Source organism: Alligator mississippiensis, chromosome 15 (genome assembly GCF_030867095.1).
Source record: "Alligator mississippiensis isolate rAllMis1 chromosome 15, rAllMis1, whole genome shotgun sequence".
NCBI lineage: Eukaryota > Metazoa > Chordata > Crocodylia > Alligatoridae > Alligator > Alligator mississippiensis.
The window spans coordinates 16,439,965-16,460,617 of NC_081838.1; the positions used below are offsets into that span (position 1 = coordinate 16,439,965).

At 61.7% G+C, this 20,653-nt stretch overlaps 1 protein-coding gene across 2 annotated transcripts in view; it reads left to right on the forward strand.

The window, feature by feature from the left end:
* KIRREL1 (kirre like nephrin family adhesion molecule 1) overlaps window positions 1–14,883 on the forward strand; it is a 33,499-nt gene extending 18,616 nt beyond the window's left edge. For both annotated transcript variants that reach the window (XM_014597711.3, XM_019488648.2), the window contains exons 2-15: window positions 7,186–7,335; window positions 7,448–7,597; window positions 8,180–8,337; window positions 8,647–8,797; window positions 9,447–9,552; window positions 9,990–10,138; window positions 10,224–10,351; window positions 10,445–10,571; window positions 11,218–11,318; window positions 11,549–11,747; window positions 12,085–12,192; window positions 12,310–12,449; window positions 12,623–12,700; window positions 12,897–14,883. In XM_014597711.3, coding sequence (XP_014453197.1) covers window positions 7,186–7,335; window positions 7,448–7,597; window positions 8,180–8,337; window positions 8,647–8,797; window positions 9,447–9,552; window positions 9,990–10,138; window positions 10,224–10,351; window positions 10,445–10,571; window positions 11,218–11,318; window positions 11,549–11,747; window positions 12,085–12,192; window positions 12,310–12,449; window positions 12,623–12,700; window positions 12,897–13,358 — 2,207 coding nt within the window. In that variant the 3' untranslated portion in view covers window positions 13,359–14,883. The remainder of the gene's footprint in view (window positions 1–7,185; window positions 7,336–7,447; window positions 7,598–8,179; window positions 8,338–8,646; window positions 8,798–9,446; window positions 9,553–9,989; window positions 10,139–10,223; window positions 10,352–10,444; window positions 10,572–11,217; window positions 11,319–11,548; window positions 11,748–12,084; window positions 12,193–12,309; window positions 12,450–12,622; window positions 12,701–12,896) is intronic.
* Window positions 14,884–20,653: the final 5,770 nt, after the last annotated feature.

Consider the following 20,653-nt stretch of genomic DNA (forward strand, 5'->3'; position numbering starts at 1 on the left):
ACACAAGGCCCTTCCCTACTTTGCTGTGCCTCAGTTGCCCCATCTGTAAAATGGGGGTGACTGACTGTCCTTAACCTGGGGTGGATTGGCTCCGGTCACTTCACTTGGCAGCAGGGGACAGACCATTTCTCCACAGCGGTGCGGGAAGGAAGCAGGGGGCCCCATGGCAAGGGTGGGTGAAGTGGGAACTCTGTGTCCCTTCCCGCCTGTCGGTCAGGGCAGACTGGGCAGGGGCCATCTCCTCCTTAGCGCATGTACAGCACCAAGCACCACGGGGCTAGGAGCACCACTGTGCTCCACTCTCACGACACTGACTGGGCAGGAGTGAGGTCTCTGCCTCCCGTTACGCCCCAGAGGAGGCTGCACTAGGCCATTAGTCAGGAGCTGCTCTGTTCCACCCCAGAAGTGGCTATATTTCAGTGCTGGGCAAGTGAGCCTTTGCCTGTCTGGATGGCAGGGGTGCAAAGCAGTCTGAGATCTTTTGGGACGAGACCTGAGGCCAAACTGGCATAACAGAGGGCTTATTTGGAACCGTCAAGCTGTCACCCGTCTGTCTGTCCAGCACCCCTGTACTGTCCGTCTGTCCCTGGCTGGTACACCCCCCCCCCCCCCCCCCGGAGGGCAGTGTAATATAGTAGCACCCCAGGGCACTAATTACATCCAGCAACCCCTGCCCCAAAGACAAGGGTATGAACCAGGTGGGATGATTAGACCCATTCCGATGGGGAAACTGAGGCAGGGAGAAGCTGAGCAACACTCCCCTGCACCCCCATGGCAGAGACCATTGCAGGTCAGGCTTAACCTGCTTCTTATGCATCCATCTTCCCTTCTGAGGAAGCTGTCGGGGCCACGGCAGACTGGGCGCTAGATCTCCCCAGCCTGGAGGATGCTCTGCTCCTGCCCCGCAGAGCTCTTCCCAGCACGGGGAGCAGCGAGCGGGCCCCAGTTGTCGACGTTGCACAAAGCCAAAGGATCCAGGCTGCACGCTCTGCCACCTGCGCCATCCCCCCCGCCACGCCCAGCGACCCGCGGCATGATGCTGATGGAGGCTGACGGGCTGTGGAGGGGCCCGGGTGGCGCGCCGCCCCGTCTCCATGGCCGGGAGATAATCGAGGTGGAATATTTGATCGGCCGGGAAATGAGGTGCTAAATTTGTTGTGAGATTGGTGTCACAACCAATCAAGGCTGCTCTTCTCTGCCGGCGATGGGCAGCAAGCGGAGGAAGTGGGAGGCTCTCGTGGAAGCAGAGGGGAAGACGGGGTGCGTGCGTGCCCGGGGGCGTGCATGTAAAGGGATATCACAGGGACCCAGACAGCTTCGAGGCTTTGCTGGAGACAGAGAGAGGAGCAGGACGCTGCCAGCCCTGTCTGCTCCCAGCCCACAAATGAGCAAGGATTGGGGCCACAGCGCAGTCTCCTGCAGTCCCCAGGGGCACAACAGCCTGGCAGGGGAGGACACCAGGGTTGTGCAGCCTCCCCAGACTCGGGGAGCTGAAGCCTGCAGAGAAAGCTGGGCAGGGGGTGATGCCCCATGGCAGGAGCCAGTCTCCATGCAGGGGAACTCTGAAGAGGGTATGGCTGGCTGCTGCCCCCCAAACCTTGCCCGCTGCCTTTGCACTGGGGCAGCACCCAGCCAGGTCCCCCCACCCATGATGAGGGGCTCCGGGAAGGCTGGACCCCGCTCTCCGCCACAACAATCACTGCATCTTTTATTAGCACTGATTGCAGTCCCACGAACTATTTAATCCTAATATCCCAGCTCTGCAACAAACTCCAGGCACTGGGGATAAGGCATTGGGGCGCTCCAGTGTCTGTGGCAGAAGACAGAGTGCGCCCGTTGGGTTTGACCAGCCCGGCGACTGCCTCCTGGTCACGGCTCCGGGGGGTGGAGGCAGCCTCCGGTTATTGTGAACATCAGTAAATGCGCTGGTATGTCGGGGGCAGGCGCAAGCCAGGGAAGAGCCAAAGAGGCCGAAGGGCAGCAGCTGGAGTTAATTGAGGGGCTGACCCTGGGCTGATCCACCCCCGTCAAGGCAGAGCAGGTCATTACGGTAATTGGTTTGCTCACGTCCTGCGCGGCCGTGGGTTAGAGCCCCGAACCGGAGAAGCCAGCTGCACGTGTGAGGGAGAGGGAGAGAGGCAGGGATGCCCTGTGACATGTTGTGTGTCCTAAGCCCTGTACTGCTGGGTGCTGGTGGGGATTCTCCTTCAGCTCAAAGGGCTGAGAAGCTGGCCTGGTCGGATTCTGCTGCAGCTTCCAGGGTGCAGGCAGCTGTATGTAAATTTGTGACAGTCTGGGATGGAAAAATGGGGCAGGGTGGCTGTCCTTGGAGGAGGGGGGGGTGCTGGGTGCAAGATAGCCCCTACCACTGATGGGTGGAGAGAGAGGAAGCCCCATTTTATAGATGGGAAAACTGAGGCACAGGCAAGGAAAGCAGCTGGCCTACAGATACCCAGCAGGACAGGGCAGAGTCAGGGTCAGGATGCAGGACTGGGGGTGTTTTCCTTCTGCCTGGATGAGACAGGCCGGGACCCCTGTGCCCCCAGTGCCTCCCACCCAAGGGACAGAAGCTAGGCTTGGGCTCAGCTGCACAAAAAGACCTTCCCCTGGGCTCCACAACTGCAGCTGGAGCTGGCCCCAGGAGCTCGAGGTGCCCCTGGCACGTGTCCTGCTGCCCCCACCCCTGCCCCTGCCTCCTCAGGTGTTTTGGGTGTAGCGGGGGGGATTCCTGTCTTCCCCGGATGGCACCCAGCCCCACCACCCTTTCTCCCCCAGCCATGCCCCAGCGCTGCTGGGCACATTGGCCTCATCACGGGGCCCAAATTGCAGCTCCTAAAATAGCCTCCTGCTTCCTGCAGAGCCAGTGCAGCTGGGAGGAGGCAGGGATGTGCCACACGAGATCCCGGCCCTGGGGTCGCTCCACTGGACACAGGACCATGCCATGGGGCTGTGTGGGCCAGGGTCCCCTCCAGCCTGGTCCCCACCCCATAGTCTCTCCAGTCCACATCACCGCAGCTTCGGTTGCCCCTTGCAAAGCCTCTGCCCTCCTGGCACTGCCCGACCCTCAGCAGCCAGGCAGCGGGTGAGAGGGGCTGGAGTTGGCACTGGAGTGGACCACGCCAGCAGGAAAGGAGGCCCCCACACCCTCCCTGCTGCTCCACGGTTATTTCTAGCTCCTCGTGGGTTATTTCAGGGATGGTTTCAAAGCTTTTTTCACCCCCAGGCTTTGCACTGAATCGTGCTCGGTGACACAGCGGAGTGCCGAACCGTGGGCTGCTGAGGGGCCCCGCCAGGCGGGCACTGAAGATGGAGCTTGGCTGGTGCACGCACAGGGTCAGGACCTGGGAGCCAGACTCCTGGGTTCCTTCCCCAGGTCTAGGAGGGAGTTTTCCACTGAAAAGAGCAGGGGGCTGGGAGCCAGGACTCCTGGGTTCTCTCCCCAGCTGTGGGGTGGCACCATGCCAGGACTCCAGGGTCCTATGTTCAGCTCTGCAGTGCGACCCTGAACTCCCTTGCCCTGCTCCGTGCCTCAGTTTCCCCACATGCTGTTCTCTGTAGCAACCGAGCCCTTGCAGTGTGGTGCCTGGCACAGAGGGCACCAGGCTGGGAGTGCCTGGCAGGAGGGGTTCATGCTTCCCCCTGTTCCTAGTACCCCAGTCACCAGGCTCCCCCATCTCCGGTGCTCTGCTCAGGAGCAGGAAGGCCAAGCATGAAATGAGGAGCAGGAGGGAAGAACCAGGCTCAGACCCCCAGCTCCGCAGGTCATGGGGTGCTTAAGGGGAGTGAGACCACCATTACCACCCCACTCCAGGTTTTGGGGTTAGGGTCACTCAGGGCAGCCCCTGGGCTGCTCTAATGCTCTCTCTATTCTCTGGAGCTGCAAAGAAGTTCAGGAGCTGCCCCGGACCCCAAACCAAGGACATGGAGCCTTGTAGCTCCCCAATCCCTTGGGCAGGCCCAGCAACAGCCCCTCCATCCAGCCGGCTCCTACCACTGTCCCCTCATCTGAGCCGAGCTCCGTACGTGCTCCTTCCCTCCCTCCCCGCCGTGCAGCAATCCCGCCTTCCTCATCCAGCGTGCAAATCTCTGCCTTTCTGCTCTGCCGGGCAAGGCCGCAAGGAACCAAATCCTCTTTTCTCTCTTGGAGAATAAACTCGGCGTCTCCCTCTCTCTCTCTCCTTTTTTTTTTCCCCGTGTATTTTTTTTAATATAAATAGAAGCAAACGGCTTGGGAGGAAGGAAGGGGGGAAGGAAAAAGAAAAAGGCTCCAACGTGCAAGCGGAGAGAAGGGGAAGCTGCAGCGGAGGGGAGCGGGGGGAGCGCGGGGAGATTTACTTCCATCTGAAAGCTGTCGGCGCGAATAAAAAGCTTTTCTTTGAACCCTGAGTTTAATAGCGAGAGGAGAGAGAGGGAGATTGGAGCCTCAGCCCTAGGGTTTAATCAGACCTTCATTTGATAAATAGAGGGAGACAGGGCCTGGAGTGTGCATCGCTGGCCGGTTCACCACCCCCCCCACTCCCCTCACCGCGTGCCCTTCTCCACGCTCTCACCGGGCGCTTGCTCTGGCCACCCCGTCTGTGCCAACTGCTGCATGCTCGGGGTCCATGCATGCATACGCGTGAAGAAGGGAGAGAGCCAGGTCAAGAAGCACCCCTGGATGCACACGCGTGTGCAGAAACACATGGAGATGGGGGTAGAGAGAGGGGCACAAACAGGAGTGGATGTACACAGGCACCTGCACATGTGTGTTCATGCAAACCAACCCGCCTGCCGTGACACACATGGCTGCTGGCACACATATGCATGCAAGGTGAGACAGGCATACATGCCAGCACATGGGCTCACACATACAGCCAGAATAGAGGCACACATATGCTTGCACACACACACACACACCAGGGCCGCAAGCCTCCCCAAAGCAGGGCACCCGTGCCGTGCTGTGCCCTGCCGTGCCCGGGGAGACTGGAAGAGGAGTGGAGCCGACTCCCCGGCAGGTGTGAATAATTTATCCGGCGCGGCAGCCGTTGCCGGCAGCGGGCGAGGTGCGGCCAAACACGGCTTGCCTTTTAAGCAGCCAGCCCTCCGGAAGCCGCCTGTCTCCTTAGCATAATGTCAAGGCCCCGCGACAAGGAAAGACTCAGCTTGCTTGGCCGTGCAGACACCTCCGGCTCCCGCCGCGCCGCTCTGACCCCTGCACAGCCATCTCTCCAACTTCCCAGACCCCATAGCAGAAGGAAAGCCCCTCGACCCTTAGCACTTGCTCCTTGAGAGCCCCTGGGTGGGGTGCTGGGCAGCGCCCGGGGTGCAGCTAGGAGGATCGGGGTGATTGCAAGCTCCAGGGAAGAGCAGCGGGGAGAGGTGGGGTGTCATCTGCATCTTATTTGCATGTGCAGATCAGCCGGGAGTGGGGAGTTCACCAGCACCCCTCTCTAAACCACAGCCTCCCCAGGTGGCTGCAGGTTGCCCTTGCTAGCAAGTGACAGGCAGGGAGCCATGGAGAAGGCACTGGGGGTGCTTCTGCCCCTGGGTTTCTGCATCCTGGATGGGTTTGGGGAGCACAGCCAGGCCCCGGGTCCTTACGGCAATACCATCATCTGTTTCCCATCCCAGGCCACCAGAGAAACCCCCTCTCCGCATCTCCCAGGGCTGGACCCGGATGCTATGCCATTGCAGCTGCCTGGCAACACCTGGGTGGGGACAGAGATATGTTTTTGGGGGGTGTCTTTTGGGTGCAATACAGGATCCCCCATTTGGAGCCATGGGCAGCAAGTCCCGCACCGGCCTGGCCAGGCCCGGCTGCAGCGCGGCGCCAGGGAGGGGGGTGTGCGCCTCCATCTCCCCAGCGCTGGGGGCTCTGATCCGCCGCTGTCTCCCGCTCTCCTCCTCCCACCTGTCTCCGCTCTGATCTTCCCCCACACTCTCCTGGCAGCTCCTTTTGATCTCCCTCTCCCTTGCCTTTCCCTCCTGCTCCCCTTCCTCCCTTTCCACCCCGCCTGCCTCCCCCCAGCCCTCTTCCCCCCACCCCGTGCAGTCGGGGGTCCGGAGCCGGAGCAGCACTGTGGATACCAGGCTGGTGTGGGGCAGCCGGTTTCGCTGCACCCCCGGTGCGGCTGATGTCCCTAGCTGGGGGTGTGGGGAGCCCGTCTACGGGCAAGGGGCTGTGGGGGACTTGCCCCAGCTCCTGCCTGCACCCATATCCCAGCCAGCTCTGGTGTCGGCTGGATCCACACCTCTCCCCAAACCCAAGGAAAGAGCTGCCCTGACCTGTCCCCCCCAACAAAGGGCTGGGAGCTCCAGCCTCTCCACCCCAAAGCAGAAAGAGGAGCCGGACGCTTGGGTTTGTCTAACCACAGCTGCCTTCTGCTCCCAGCTAGGAATAGAACCCAGGAGTCCTGGCCCCGGGCCCCGGCTCGAACCGCTGTGTCCCGTCCCGTCCCGTCCCTTCCCTTCCCTTCCCTTCCCACATCTGGAAATAGAACCAGGCATCCTGGCTCCCAACCTCAAGAAACCGCAAGACCCCACTCCCATCCCGGACCCAGGCATCCTGGCTCCCAACTTCACGAACCCACAAGACCCCACTCCAGACCCAGGCATCCTGGCTCCTGGAGGGCTCTGTTCATACAGGGGCCCGTACCCAGGAGGGGACCTCCCAGGTGCACGAATCATGTGCAAAAATCATAGTCATTAATAACAGCGGAGGAGCAGCCAATGAGGCCAGGCCCTGCCCCAGTTTGCCGGGTGGCAGAGGAGCCCTCCATGGCGTGTGCCCACAAGCAGTGCACACACATGCACCCTGCACATACACTGCTCCTGCTGTGCATGCATCTCACACATGCATGTGCACCCGCACACACTCATCCCCTGCCAGGATATGCCGCTGCATACGTGCAGACAGCTCCCTGCTGCACTCACCCCCCCCCACCCCCCCTGCCGAGTATGCACACAGCCCCCGCCACCCCCACGCGCCCATCAATACTGCAGCCGCCACGGGGCTGGCTGTGAGCGGGGGGCATGTGACTGCTGCTGCGGCTGCTTTGGTAGCGGTGATCGATCCCAGGAGGGGGCTGGGAGCCCATGGCTGGGCCCGTGGCTCCTAGGGGTGGCACGGGTGGGAAGGAGCTGGCCGAGTTTGGGGAATGGGAGCGGGCACGGTGCTGAGCCCTTCTCTCTGTCTCCCCACTGCAGTGGCACCGACGCGGTTCACAGAGGAGCCTGAGGACCAGACGGTGGTGGCCGGGCAGCGCATCGTCCTGTCCTGCGTCGTGCTGAATTACTCCGGCATCGTGCAATGGACCAAAGACGGCCTGGCCCTGGGCATGGGGCAGGGCCTCAAAGGTAGCTCGGTGTGTCCCCCACATCCCAGCCCCTCTCTGCGGGTCCGGCCCCTGCCCAGCCTGATGGAGAGGCCGGGACTGACCACCTGCCCTCTCCCCCCTTGTGACTTCAGCGTGGCCACGGTACCGGATCATCGGCACGGCCGACTCGGGCCAATACAACCTGGAGATCACGGACGCGGAGCTCTCCGACGATGCACTGTACGAGTGCCAGGCCACCGAGGCGGCGCTGCGCTCCCGCCAGGCCAAGCTGACAGTGCTGAGTAAGGGGCCACACTCCCTTGCCCTCCTTTCCCTCTCCCCCTGCCCCCACGTGCAATGAGCCCCATCCTTTTGGGGGCCTGGAGTTGCCAACTGCATTGTGGGGCATCCAGGCATCACCCGCATTGCAGCACCCCCAGGCCTCAATGGCCACAAGGTGCCTAGGACTAGGAGGTTTAGGACCCGGGTTGAGGGGGAGAGGGTTGGTCCTGGGTCCCCTGCAGCAGCACAGAGCTCCAAGCCCGCCTCTCACCCCAACCGCACTCCAGCTCCCTACCCCAAATCGCCCCTCCTTGCTAGGTTTGTGCCAGCTGGGTCCTGGCCCTGGCAAAGACGGTCAGGCTGGGGAGGGATGAAGCCCCTGCTACCCCAGCAGGCTGGAGCATCATCTTGCCTGAGGCTGGGGAGCAGCAGGGCCAACGCAGCTGTCCGGGAGGGGGATCCAAGCTCTGGGCAACATGCTTCCCCCAGCCTCATCTTCCTGCTGTGCTTGGGGCTGCACATAAGCCGCAGGGGTGGGTCTGGTGGAAGCCCCAGGTGGGGAGTTCAAGGGCACCCACATGCTCCCCGCTCTCTCCTCCCAGTCCCCCCTGAAGACCCCGTGATTGATGGAGCCCCCAAGATCCTGCTGCGGGCAGGGACGCCCCACAACCTCACCTGCCGGGCACGCAGCGCCAAGCCAGCCGCCACCATCGTCTGGCTGCGAGACGGGCAGCAGCAGGAGGGGGCTGTTACCACCACGGTATGAGCCCAGGGGCAGGGAAGGATGATGCACCGAGGCAGGACTCCTGGGTCCCATGCACAGCTCTAGCAAGACGTGGGGTCTAGAGATAGCAGCAAGGCTCCTGGGTTCTTCTCCCCGCCTCGGGACAGGGTGGGAGCACAGCCTTGGAGCCACAGCAGAGGTTTCATGTCCCTACCTCTGCCACCAATGTGCGGCCTTGGTCATGTCCCTCTCACATCCTCATGAATGGAGCAGTGGTGACAGCAAATCCTGCAGACCCCAGGGTTGTGGGGGCTGATCGGATTTTATTTCCACCCCACGCGGCAGGAGGTGCTACCAGACGGCAAGAGAGAAACCACCACCAGCTTGCTCCTCATCAACCCCACCGACCTGGACATCGGGCGGGTCTTCTCCTGCCGCAGCGTGAATGAGGCCATCCCGACTGGCAAGGAAACATCCATCCAGCTCGACGTTCACCGTGAGTCCAGCCTGCCCCCCCATCCCGAGTAAAGGGTCCTGATCCCTGCCACCCTGCACCTCTTCCCCCAGCTGGCATCAGGGAGGGGACAGATGTACCCAGCCAGAAATCGTGCGGGTGGACAGATGGTCATGTAGGGGGGCAGTTCTGGGGGTCCCCGGGTTTTCCAGCCTGTGTCCTGCCCTTGGCATGGAGAGCGATGGTTTCCAGGCCAGCTCCTGGGCACCCGCCTCCCCCTCCCTGCCTGGGCCCGGCTGCCCCTCAGCGGGGAGAGGAGACCCCCGGGGCAGGGTCTTGGAGGGAGCCCCCCACCCCATTGGCAGAGGCCAGCTGCACCTCTGCAGGCCAACACCGCCACCCCGTGGCCACCACGGAGAATCACCACTTGGTAGCAAGGATGCCAACGAGGTAGCCTCATCCTCCAGCCCCACCGGGCTACTTGCAGTAGGCTCGCCCAGGGACCCTGGTCAAAGGGGTCTCTGCAGGCATCTGCCTTCATGTCCAGATGGGAGATCCGAGCCCAGCACCTCTGCTAGGCAATGGAAGAGGGTCGGGGGCCCCCACGCCAGCCTTCAGTGACCGCACGGGGCTCTTTCCACCCCTCCACACCTGTGACAGCCATGCCGCTGTGTCCATCTCCCCCCGGCAGATCCGCCCACCGTCACCCTCTCCATCCAGCCCCAGACGGTGCGGGAAGAGGAGCGGGTTGTATTCACCTGCATGGCCACCGCCAACCCTGAGATCAAGGGCTACAGGTGAGATGCTCACAGCTGGCGGGGAGGGGGCTAAAGCCAGCAAGCCCTGGGTAAACCCCCTCCTCCCATGACCCCTTGCTTCTTCCCCCAGCCTTGTCCGGCTGCAAAAAGGTGTTGCATGTATCCTGGGGTAAACCAGCATATCCCAGGACAGACGTCCGTGTCCATGTCCATTGCCTCAGGTTTAATGCTAAAAAAAGCCTTTCTGGAGAAGAGGTCATGGCAGCTTATCCCAGGATTATGCCAAGTGTGTCTGTACCGTTATCCCAGGATTGCGTTGTTCAATCACCGGCGCAGTCAGCCCTGACTGACAGTGCGACGTGTGGACGCACCAATCCCGGGCTGTTTTGGTCCGGGGACAAACCCAGGTGCAGATTATCCCAGGATAAATGCTACGTCTGTTCCTGGCCTGACGGGGCTGCCTCCTCGCTTGCCAGGTGGGCCAAGGGTGGGCTGCTGATCGAGGATGCCACGGACAGCCGGTACGAGACACAGGTGGACTACACCTTCTTCACAGAGCCCGTCTCATGTGAGGTGCACAACGACGTGGGCAGCACCAACGTCAGCACCTTGGTGGACGTGCACTGTGAGTGGCACGGCCGAGGCGGGTGGGGGGTGGCAGGGGCGGCTGGCATGGCCCCGTCGGGCTCACAGTGGCTGCCCACTTGCAGTCGCCCCCCGCATCGTGGTGGAGCCCAAGCCCACGACCACCGACCTGGGCTCGGACGTGACGCTGACCTGCGTGTGGGCTGGCAACCCCCCGCTTACCCTCACCTGGACCAAGAAGGGCTCCAACATGGTGAGGTCCTTGCCCCACCCCGCTCCTGCCCCTGACCCCTGCGGGACGCCCCTCGGGGCCATGGGACTGATGCTGGCTCTATGTCCGCGCCAGGTGCTGAGCAACAGCAACCAGCTGTACCTGAAGGCGGTGACGCAGGACGAGGCGGGGCAGTACATCTGCAAGGCCATCGTGCCCCGCATCGGTGTGGGCGAGCGCGAGGTCACCCTCTACGTCAATGGTACGGCTGGCCCGGCCCCTCGGCCGCCAGGGGGACACGAGGCCCTGGCAGTGCTGCCTGGGGCTGGGCATGGGACCCCAGTACTGATACTCAGGATACAGTGCCCCAGTATTGATGCCCAGGGCATGGTACCCCAGTGCTGACACCCAGGGCTCAGGGCACAACACCCCAGTACTGATACCCAGGCATGGTACCCCAATACTGATGCCCAGAGCTCATTGTACAGTACCCCAGTCCTGACACCCAAGCATGATACCCCAGTATGCAAGGCACAGTATCCTAGGGGTCAAGGGTGAGGATACCCAGGGCTCAAGGCATGGTATCCTAATACTAATGCCCATGACTCAGGGCTTAGGGCCCACTACTCATACCCATGACGTGGTACCCAGGGGGCAGGACCCCTGTGTCAACAGCCTGGCCTGGGCACCCACCATAATAGTGCTCATGGCATATCATCCCCATGGCTGAGGGCTCCACAACGTATCCCCTTATCGCCCCCTTATCCAGCCCCATGCCTCAATGCCTGTGTCCCAGGTGCTCTGCAGGTGCATGTGCCACGAGCCCCTGGCCCTGAGCTCAGGGCTCCCAGCAGCCTGGACCCCACTGCAAAGCCCCCTGCGCTGAGCTGTGCTCCGTCCCCCCACAGGACCCCCCATCATCTCCAGCGAGGCTGTGCAGTATGCAGTGCGTGGCGACCGCGGCAAGGTGGAGTGCTTCATCGGCAGTACGCCACCCCCCGACCGCATCGTGAGTCACCCCGAGTCCATCTGTCCACCCCACAGGCTCCCTCCATCCATCCTGCCCAGTTGGTCCTATCTACGGACCCAGCCCCACAGCTGGGGCAGGAGCTGGAAGTCGTGCAATGAAGGGGAGGCAGTGGAATCCCCCCTGGACACCGGGGTCCTATTGGGGTGGTGGGGGGTGCAGAGGCCCCAGGTCCCCCCGTGCTGATGGGCCTGTCTCCCTACGCCCGCCAGGCCTGGGCGTGGAAGGAGAACATCCTGGAGACAGGCACGCTGGAGCGGTACACAGTGGAGCGCAGCACCACGGGCACCGGGGTCCTGTCCACCCTCACCATCAACAACGTGATGGAGGCCGACTTCCAGACCAGCTACAACTGCACCGCCTGGAACGGCTTCGGACCCGGCACCGCCATCATCCGCCTCGAGGAGCAGGGTACGGGGCCCGGGCACCGGGGTTTGCACATGGGTACAGCAGCGGAGAGGGTTGGGGACAGCTTTAGGAGCCAGGACTCTTGGTTCTCTCCGGAGCTCCAGGGAGGGGTGGGGGAGGGTGTGCTGGGTGCGAGGGGGTGGACATCAGGTCTCCTGTTCCAGCTCTGGAAGGGGAGAGAGGTCTAGTGGTGAGAGCTTGGAGGGGAGAGATGGATCCAGGACCCCTGGTTCCATTCTGAATAAGGCGCGCGGGCCCAGGAAGCCCTTGGCTCTTGGTCCCGTGCCCCCAAGACCCCTGGGCCCTGCCCCAGCTCACCCCATCTACCCGTTCCCCACAGAAGTGCTGCCCGTGGGAATCATCGCTGGAGCCACCATCGGGGCTGGCATCCTCGTCATCATCTTCCTCGTCGCCCTTGTCTGCTTCCTCTACCGGCGCCGCAAAGGGAGTGAGTTGGGGGGGCAGGGGAAACTGGAGGGGTCTGGACACTGGGGCTTGGAGAGGATCCTCCTACACTGGGGGGCAGGAACAGCCAGTAGAGCCGGTCCGTGCATCCATCTGCCAGGCCGCAAGGACGTGACGCTGCGCAAGCTGGACATCAAGGTGGAGACAGTGAATCGGGAGCCGCTAACCCTGCACCCGGACCGCGAGGAGGACACGGCTAGCGTGTCCACTGCCACCCGTGTCATGAAGGCCATCTACTCGGTGAGAGGCTGCAACCTTGTGCATGGGAGGGCGAGGGGTTCAGCGCCCAGTGTCTGGGAGCCTGGACTCTTGGGTTCATGGAGAGGCCCCTGCTGGGACCCCCGTGGGGGCAAGGAGGGATTGGGCCCGGGCTGGAGGAGCTGAAGCCTGCCCCCCCACCTCTCCCTGCGCAGTCGTTCAAGGACGACGTGGACCTGAAGCAAGACCTGCGCTGCGACACCATCGACACGCGGGAGGAGTACGAGCTTAAGGTGAGCCAGGCGGGTACACGCGTGGCACATGTGCACAAGAGACTGCCTATGCATGCACGCTGGAGGGGTGCAAGCCAGGACTCCTGGGTTCTTCACCCGGCTCGGGGTGGGGGTAGGGGTGGGTCTTGGCATGGAGGCCAGGACTCCTGGGTCCTTCTCCCAGCCCCAGCAGCCTCTCCCGCTCTTCCCCTACTAGGACCCAACCAACGGCTACTACAATGTGCGCGCCCACGAGGATCGGCCAGCCTCGCGCTCGGTGCTGTACGCTGACTACCGTGCGCCAGGGCCCGCCCGCTATGACACCCGTCCGGCCTCACGGCTCTCGCACTCCAGCGGCTATGCCCAGCTCAACACCTACGCACGGGGGCCAGGCTCTGAGTACAGCGCCGAGCCCGCTCCGGGGCCTGCGCCTGGCCCCGCCACGGGTGACACGGCCAGCCAGCTGTCCTACGAGAACTACGGCGGGCACGCCGCCTTCCCGCCCAGTGCTGGCTATGCCACCTACCGCCTAGGCTACAGCCAGCCGCCCCCGCCCAGCCTGGACCGCGCCGCCTACGACGCCATGGGCAAGTACGCCAGCGCCACCCGCTTCTCCTACACTTCCCAACACTCGGACTATGGGCAGCGCTTCCAGCAGCGCATGCAGACTCACGTCTGAGGACGGGGCGCCCGGCTCCGGGGGGGCCGCGGGACCTCGCCACTGGCCCCTGATATTCAGGGGCTTCTTCCTGACCCCCCCCACCGCCGCCCGCCTCCAGGGAACCCAGGCGTCCGGCGGCCCCATGGACATGCCCCGTACTTGAGCTTCCATCCCTCCGCCCGCCGGGGCTTCCTCCCGGCCGCGGGCTGGCCTCTGCAGAATGGGGTTTGGAGGGAAATACTTCGGAGGTCCTGACTGTGCCCATTTTGGCATGAGGCACCATGGCTCCTCTCGCATCAGGACCCCCCCCCCCCCCCCCAAATGCACCCATGAGGGAGAGGAGCCATTTCCCTACTACGTGCCGGAGCCTGGAGAGGCAGAAGGGCTGGGAGGACCCAAATACCTAATGAGGGGTTAACAGTCGCGCCAATGAGGGGTTAACAGTGAGGCAGGGGTGAGGGGCACTGGAGTCTCCCCCAACCCCAGAGCCATCGGGGTGCACACCGTGAGTCCCTGGGGATGCTGGGAGCAACCGGGGGGGAGGGGGTGCTGCACATGCCAGAGGCCTGTAGTGGCACATCTGGATGGCCCCCCATGCCCATCATGATCGGGCCCACAGGCAGCCACAGGAACCACCTGTAGGGGACCAGACCCCCCCCCCCCACCAGCACCAGTGTTAGGGGAGCAGGGCCCCCTCCCTGTGACCCTGACCCATAACCAGACTGCCCTCCCCCCCCCGGTACTGGCCCCACACCGAGCGCTTCCATTGCTGAGCAGAGCCATCCCCACCCCCCATCCCAGGGGCCCCAAATCCCTGCCAGCCCCCAACACTGGCCCCTTGATAAGAAAAGGGAGACACCAAGGACCCCCTCCCCCCCCCCCCCCCCCGAGCACTTTGGATCCGTCCGCCGGGTTGATTTGGGGCTCATATATCTCTATTTTATATATTTTTCTGTTTTGTTTTCCTCGAGAAAGGACCAAGGGGAAGCCCCTGCCCCCCCAGCCAGGACACAGCGGGGAGACGTCCCCCTCCCCACTCCAGGTCTGGCTCGGAGGCTGTTGTGGGGAAGAAGCGCCCGCAGCCCTGTATGCACGCCCTCGCCCCCGATCCTCCCTGCCCCACAGCCGAAGGGACCTTCAGGCCCCCACGTCCTTGCCCAGCTCATGACATCGGGCCTCCAGCCCCAGCGCCCGGAGTCCCGCTATTTCCAAAGAGTCTCCCGAGCCCTTGGGGGTGGGAGGAAAAGCTTGAATCCGTGCCCCTCGCCAAAAAAAATCTCACCTTCCTGGCTTTCGGGAGGCCACGAATCCCCCCGGGGCTGTGCTATAAGAGCTGGACCTGGGGGCCCTGTCCATGCTGGGGGGGTCCGGGGAGGGGCCTGGCCTCACCATCGAGGATAATAACCTATGCCCACCAAGTGATGCTGTCTCACCCAAGGGCACGGGCTGTCCGCGTGGGACGAGGGTGGGGGGAGGTTTCTTTATATGAATGTATATAAATATATATTTTATATAAATATCTTGCCGATGCAAACTCTTGCAACTCTGCGGCCGGTGTTCTTCTTGCCTGGAGGTCTGCCCGAAATGTCCGGGCGTCCGGCAGGGAACAGCCAGCCCTTGAGCTGGCAGGGGGGGGTTTGGCCAAGAAGCATGCAAAGGGCATTGGGGGTGTGCAAGGAAGCTGGGCCGAGGGGTGAGAGGGGTGAGATCACCCCTCCATGGACCTCAAGTGCCTCTGAGCTGGGGGAGCTGGTTCAAGAGTGTCCTGGTGTAAGAGAGCTGAGGACCCCCATTCTCCGGAGCCAAGCAAGTGATTTGCATTTGTGGGCTCTCCCTGCTCCTCGGCATCCAAGTCTTGTGGCTTGGGGTGGGCAGGATTTGGCCCCTGCCTTCCCTGCCTCCCCACTTTGTGAGCAATGTTCCAGCCATGCTCTCCAGCACCACCCCCTGCCACCCACGTGCCCCCAGCGCTCTCCGCCGCGTCAACTTTGATTTCCTCGCGGGCACGTTTTCCACCGCAGGCGGCTGGATGGCAGCAGTGCGTGGTTGCTGATGGATGCCGAGAGCTGTGCAACGAGCTCCAGGGGACTGAGGGCGGATGCTGGGCCCTGGAGTTGGGGGCACCCTGGGACCCTGATCTCCACTGGGATCCCTGGCAGCAATACCCCCTGCCTCCATCTCTGCTGTCACATCTCAGCCTCCTTCCCCACTGTCCCCCCACTCACCAGCTCCCCTGACCCATTTCACAGAAGCTTTTAGCAGTGAGCAGATGCCAGCAAGGGGCACACAGGGGCTCAGGGCCTTGCTCCACACCGCGGCGTCCAGGGAGCCCTGCGAATGGGTTGGCTTAATGATTTTGTTTCCCTACAAATGTAGCCTATTACGTGGTGTGTTTCCACGCCTGGTTTATTATGCATGAGCCAGGCAATTTGCTCGCGGCTCCCGGGACCCATCTGAAAAACAAAAAGGTGCTTTGTCATTCTTAATGGCTTTTGCTGGAGCGTGGAATGAAAGAGAGAAAGAGAGAGGGAGGGAGGGAGGGAAGGAGGGAGGGATGGACGGATGGATAGATAGGTAGGTAGGTAGATGGATACGTGGTCAGATGGGTATGTAGATGGATAGATAGATACACAGATAGATGGATAGGTAAATAGGTCGGTGGATGTATGGATATGCAGATGGATAGGTGGGTGGGTGGATGGATGGACTGATGGATACAAAGCTGGATACATGGGCAGATGGACGGGTGTGTGGGTAGGTAGGTGGTTGGATGGATGGATAGGTAGGTAGGTAGATAAATGGATGGATGCATGCATAGATGGATAGGTGGGTAGATGGATGGATACACACACGGATGAATAGATAGGTAGATAAGCGGACGGATGGATGGATAGACACTTGGATAGATAGATACATAGATGGTTAGGTGGATGAATACACAGATGGATAGATAGGTAGGTAGGTAGATAAGTGGACAGAAGGATGGACACAGCTGGATACATTGATGGATGGATACACATGCGGACGGATGGATGGATGCATAGAAGCAAGGATGGATGGATACACACACAAATGGATAAATTGATAGGTAGGGAGATAAGTAGACAGATGGATGGATAGATAGATAAGTGGATGGATGGATAGATGGACACTTGGATAGATACATAGATGGTTAGGTGGGCAGATAGATACACATATGGATAGATAAGTAGGTAGGTAGATAAGTGGACAGATGGATGGACAGCTGAATACATGGATGGATGGATACACACATACGTGGGTGGGTGGATGGATGGATGGATGGATGGATGGATAGGTAGGTAGATAAGTGGATGGATGGATGGATGGATGGATGGATGGATGGATGATGTGTGTCTGTGGGTGGATGGAGAGAGACAGCAGCAGGTGTATGGAGGTGGAGGAAAAGAGATGTGGCCAGATGCAGAGAGGTGATCTATCCAGACAGGCAGATGCACGGCCCTGGATGTGGACAGACACCAAGACCAGGTCCCTCTTCACCTGCACCCCACTGCACCCCACGCCGCTGCAAGACTTGCACAACAGCAGCGTCTGAGCCCCGTCTCACGGCCCCCCCGGCCTGGCCCGCGCCGCCTGCCGGGAGATGACCTCATCAGCGTTATCGCCGCGCTTGCCTGATGACTAGATCATCTCTGCGATTCCAGCCCTGGAGGCATCTCTCTCTCTCTCTCCTCATGCGCAGCAGCATCATTTCCCAGGGAAATGAATCTCCCTTCCTCGCCATCCAGCTAATTTATTCCAGGCAGCCAAGATGTATTCTAATTTATTCCACAGGATGAAACGCACGTCGGGCCCTCTCCGCGGTGCCGACGTCTCTCGCCTTGTTCTCCCCTCCTGCTTTCATCCACCGTCGCCTCCCCGCAGACGCGACAAGGCTGCGGCTGTCAGAAGCACCGAGGAGCAGGGGAGAAGGGAAGGGGCCTTTCGGGACAGCAGGGTGGGGGGTATTGTTCTCCTGGTGCGATCCCCGCGTGTTCATGCTCACCTTGGTGCCACAGGCCCTGGGTGAGCACAGCTCCAGAGAACCGCACACCTGGAAAAGGCAGGGGAGTCGTGAGCAATGCCACCAGGCCCAGACCCCCTAGGGGCATGGTTCTCCCAGGGGTGTCTGGCATGACACTGAGTCAGAGCTGGATTCCCAGCCAGGCCCTGATGCCCCTGGAGCTCTGCCACCTCCAGGGTCCAACAAGTCCGAACCCCTTTAGCCCACACACCCCCTGGGCTGCAAGGTCCCTGCGACAACCCTCCTCCCTCCGCTGGGACACACTTAGGGTACAGTGTCTCAGTACTGATCCCCAGGGCACGGCACCCCAGTACTGATACCCAGGGCTCAGGGTACAATGCCCCAGTACTGATGCCCAGGGCTCAGGGCATGGTGCCCCAGTACTGATGCCTAGGGTACAGTGCCCCACTACTGATCCCAAGGCTCAGGGTATGTGAGCAACTATGTAACATGGCCAAGGTCACATAGGAAGTCAGTGGCAGAGGGGAAACGGAGCCCAAATCAGGTGGCCCTCCTTGAAGGACAGTTGTGGGCTGCATTTGGGTGAGCTGAGCTAAGCAGGAGAGGCAACCCAGCTCAGCAAACCAGGCCGGAAGGCTCCCAGCCCATGGAGACCATGTCCGTGCCAGACCATGGGGACCACCTCCTCCAGCCTGAGACAGTGTTGCTATGAAGACAGAAATGAGGGGTTTCTTTTTCTGAGTGCTCCTGTCTGGCAGATGGGAGAGGAGAAATCACCTCTCACCCTCAGGCTCCGGCCCCTTCCTGACACCTTGCACTCACGAGAAGCCCTTTCTTCTTTCTCTACCAGCCACAACCCCTGAGCCCAGGCCTGAAATGCCAGGCCCTGCCCAGGCCCTGTTGCTCAGCCTTATCAGGAAAACATCTGCCATCAAGTGGGGTGGGAGCGGTCGATGCCAAGCAGTCCGACAGCTACAGCAGGTTTAAAAAAAAAAACAACCCCAAAGCAAGAAAGCTCCTTCCAGAAAGCCGTAATTTGTCTCTCCGAGCCCAGCGCCTGATAATAACCCGCTGCAGCCCAACAGAGATAGGACGCCATCCTCGCACGCTGCTTCTTGCTGTCATGCTGGAATTTAATCTCTCAGCCCTGTGCTACCCAAGCTGGCGATAAAATATAATTTGATTTCTTTCCTAATAAGTCAGGAACTCCTGGAAAGAAGACAGGCTGAGGAGGGAGGACACGAGGTCTTAAAGGTACCGAGCTGGCAGCACCATGATGACTTCTCTCCTCTGAGGATAAAAGGGGTCACATCCAGGAGCCCGCAGCACCTGTGTAGGTCTGTGTTGGCAGGGAGGAGACTCGGGAACCATCCGGGACCCAAGGGAGAGCGAGGTGCAAGCCACCAGCATCGTTTTGTTCAGGGAAGGGGGTCTAACTCAGCACACCTGGGTTCTCTTCCTGACTCTGGGAGGAAAGGGGATGTGGCAGATGGAGGATGAGCCAAAACTCCTGGGTTTCCAGCTAAGTGGGGACTGGGAAGAGAAACGCCAAGTCAGGACTCCCGGGTTCTCTTGGCAGCTCAGGGACTTGATTGTGGGGAAGCGAGAGCAGACACCAAGGTGCTTGGATTCGACTCCCATGTCGGCCTGCTCACAAGCTGCCGTTCATCCCGTCTGTGCCTCAGGTTCTCCATCTCTGAGATAAAAGCACTCGTCTCCCCGGCAGATCCAGGAGTGCCTCATCCTCAAGGATCAGGCACTGCTTTGCTCTCCGCCACTCCCTGCAGCGCCTGGTCCCCGGCCTGCCGCAAGCCCAGGCACAGCACATGCCTTGCCTGAGAAACGTTTCCTTGTTATTGTTATTTATGGAGAAGACGCACAAGGGCCCTTTGTGGTGGAACACGGTCGCACTTTTCTGCACGGGTCCCTTTACACGGCTCTGTAAAAGGTGCCTGCATCCTCCAGCCGGATATTTCACGCGGGACACGGAGCAGCCGGGAGCTGCATTGAGAGGCCGAGTTGTCCGACGCTCCAGCAGGGAGATAACCCTTCTAGGGGCTGGCTGGGCTCCCATCCCCGCAGCTCCTGGGCTCCTGACCACTGTTTCTGGCAGTTTAAAGCCCTCAGCTTCATTCAAGGCCCCTCATTGCTCAGTTCAGGGTGAATCCTAATCATGGCACCTTGTCACTGCAGCCGAAACGTGTCTGCAGCCTACGGGGTGTTTGAGGGCTGGCGCAAAGAGCCCAAGTCAAGAGAGACGCTCAAGCTGAGCCCCCCAGCCCCACATCGGCCGGGCCTCCTGCACGGTGGAAGCGCAAGGCGCTGGCGCGGGGTGAGAGCAGGCGGCGGATGCTCCAGACCTGCTCAGCCGGGCGGTTCCCGGAGCGGGAGGCCCCCTCCTTCCCCGCCACGCCGGAGGGATGAGCGCGCCCCCGGGGCAGCGCTCAATCGAGTGCAACTAAACGCGGAGCAAGAGAGCGATGCGCTCGTAGCAGAGAGTCCTCCGCGCTGCCCGGGGCGGGGCTGCGCCATCTGCCCACCCTGCACAGCCCCTGCAGTGGGGCGGGGGTGGGATCTCATCCCTGCTCCTCCGGGGGGCTCAGCTCCAGCCCCCATCTCCAGCACATGGGCATCCTCGCTGCCCCTATAGCCTATGGGGAGCCCCATGCGGGGGGTCCACATTTGCCCCCCTCCACCCCACGCTTCCATCCCTTGGAGGACCCTGCCCTGCAAGCCCCCACCCCCCTATCCCAGGGGGCCCCTATCCCATGGGGACGCCTTATTCCATAGGGACCCCCACCCACTATCCCATAGGGCCACCCACCCCTCCCCATAGGACCCCCACCAAGCCCCTGAACCAGGGCTCCCATAGCCCAGGGCAACTGACTGCCTGCCCCTGAAATCCCGCGAGATCTGGGTCCCGCTTCTCGCGAGCGCAGCCCCCGGCGCAGTGGTGGGCGGGGCCGAATCTTGAAGTCCTCCCAAAAGCCCCGCCCCTCGGTGGGGCGCTGCGCCTGAATCGTCATCAGTAAGTGCCCCAGGGAGCGGCGGTCCTGTGTGGAAGAGGGGTCCTCGCAGCCTCTTGGCGCTCTGGGGTGTCTCGGCAGTGCCTGACACAGGGGATGGCGCTGCGGGGGGTGAATGGGAAATCCCCGGGGGCGGCGAGAGGGGTTCCCGGCGGCCTGAATGGGCTCCCTGGAGCGGGGACTGGGGGGAAGTTGCCGGTCTTTTGTGCAGGCGCGTCGCGGTCACCCCTAGGCGGGGGGGGGGGGGGTCCCAGTACACCCCCCCCCCCATTTAGTCCCCAAGC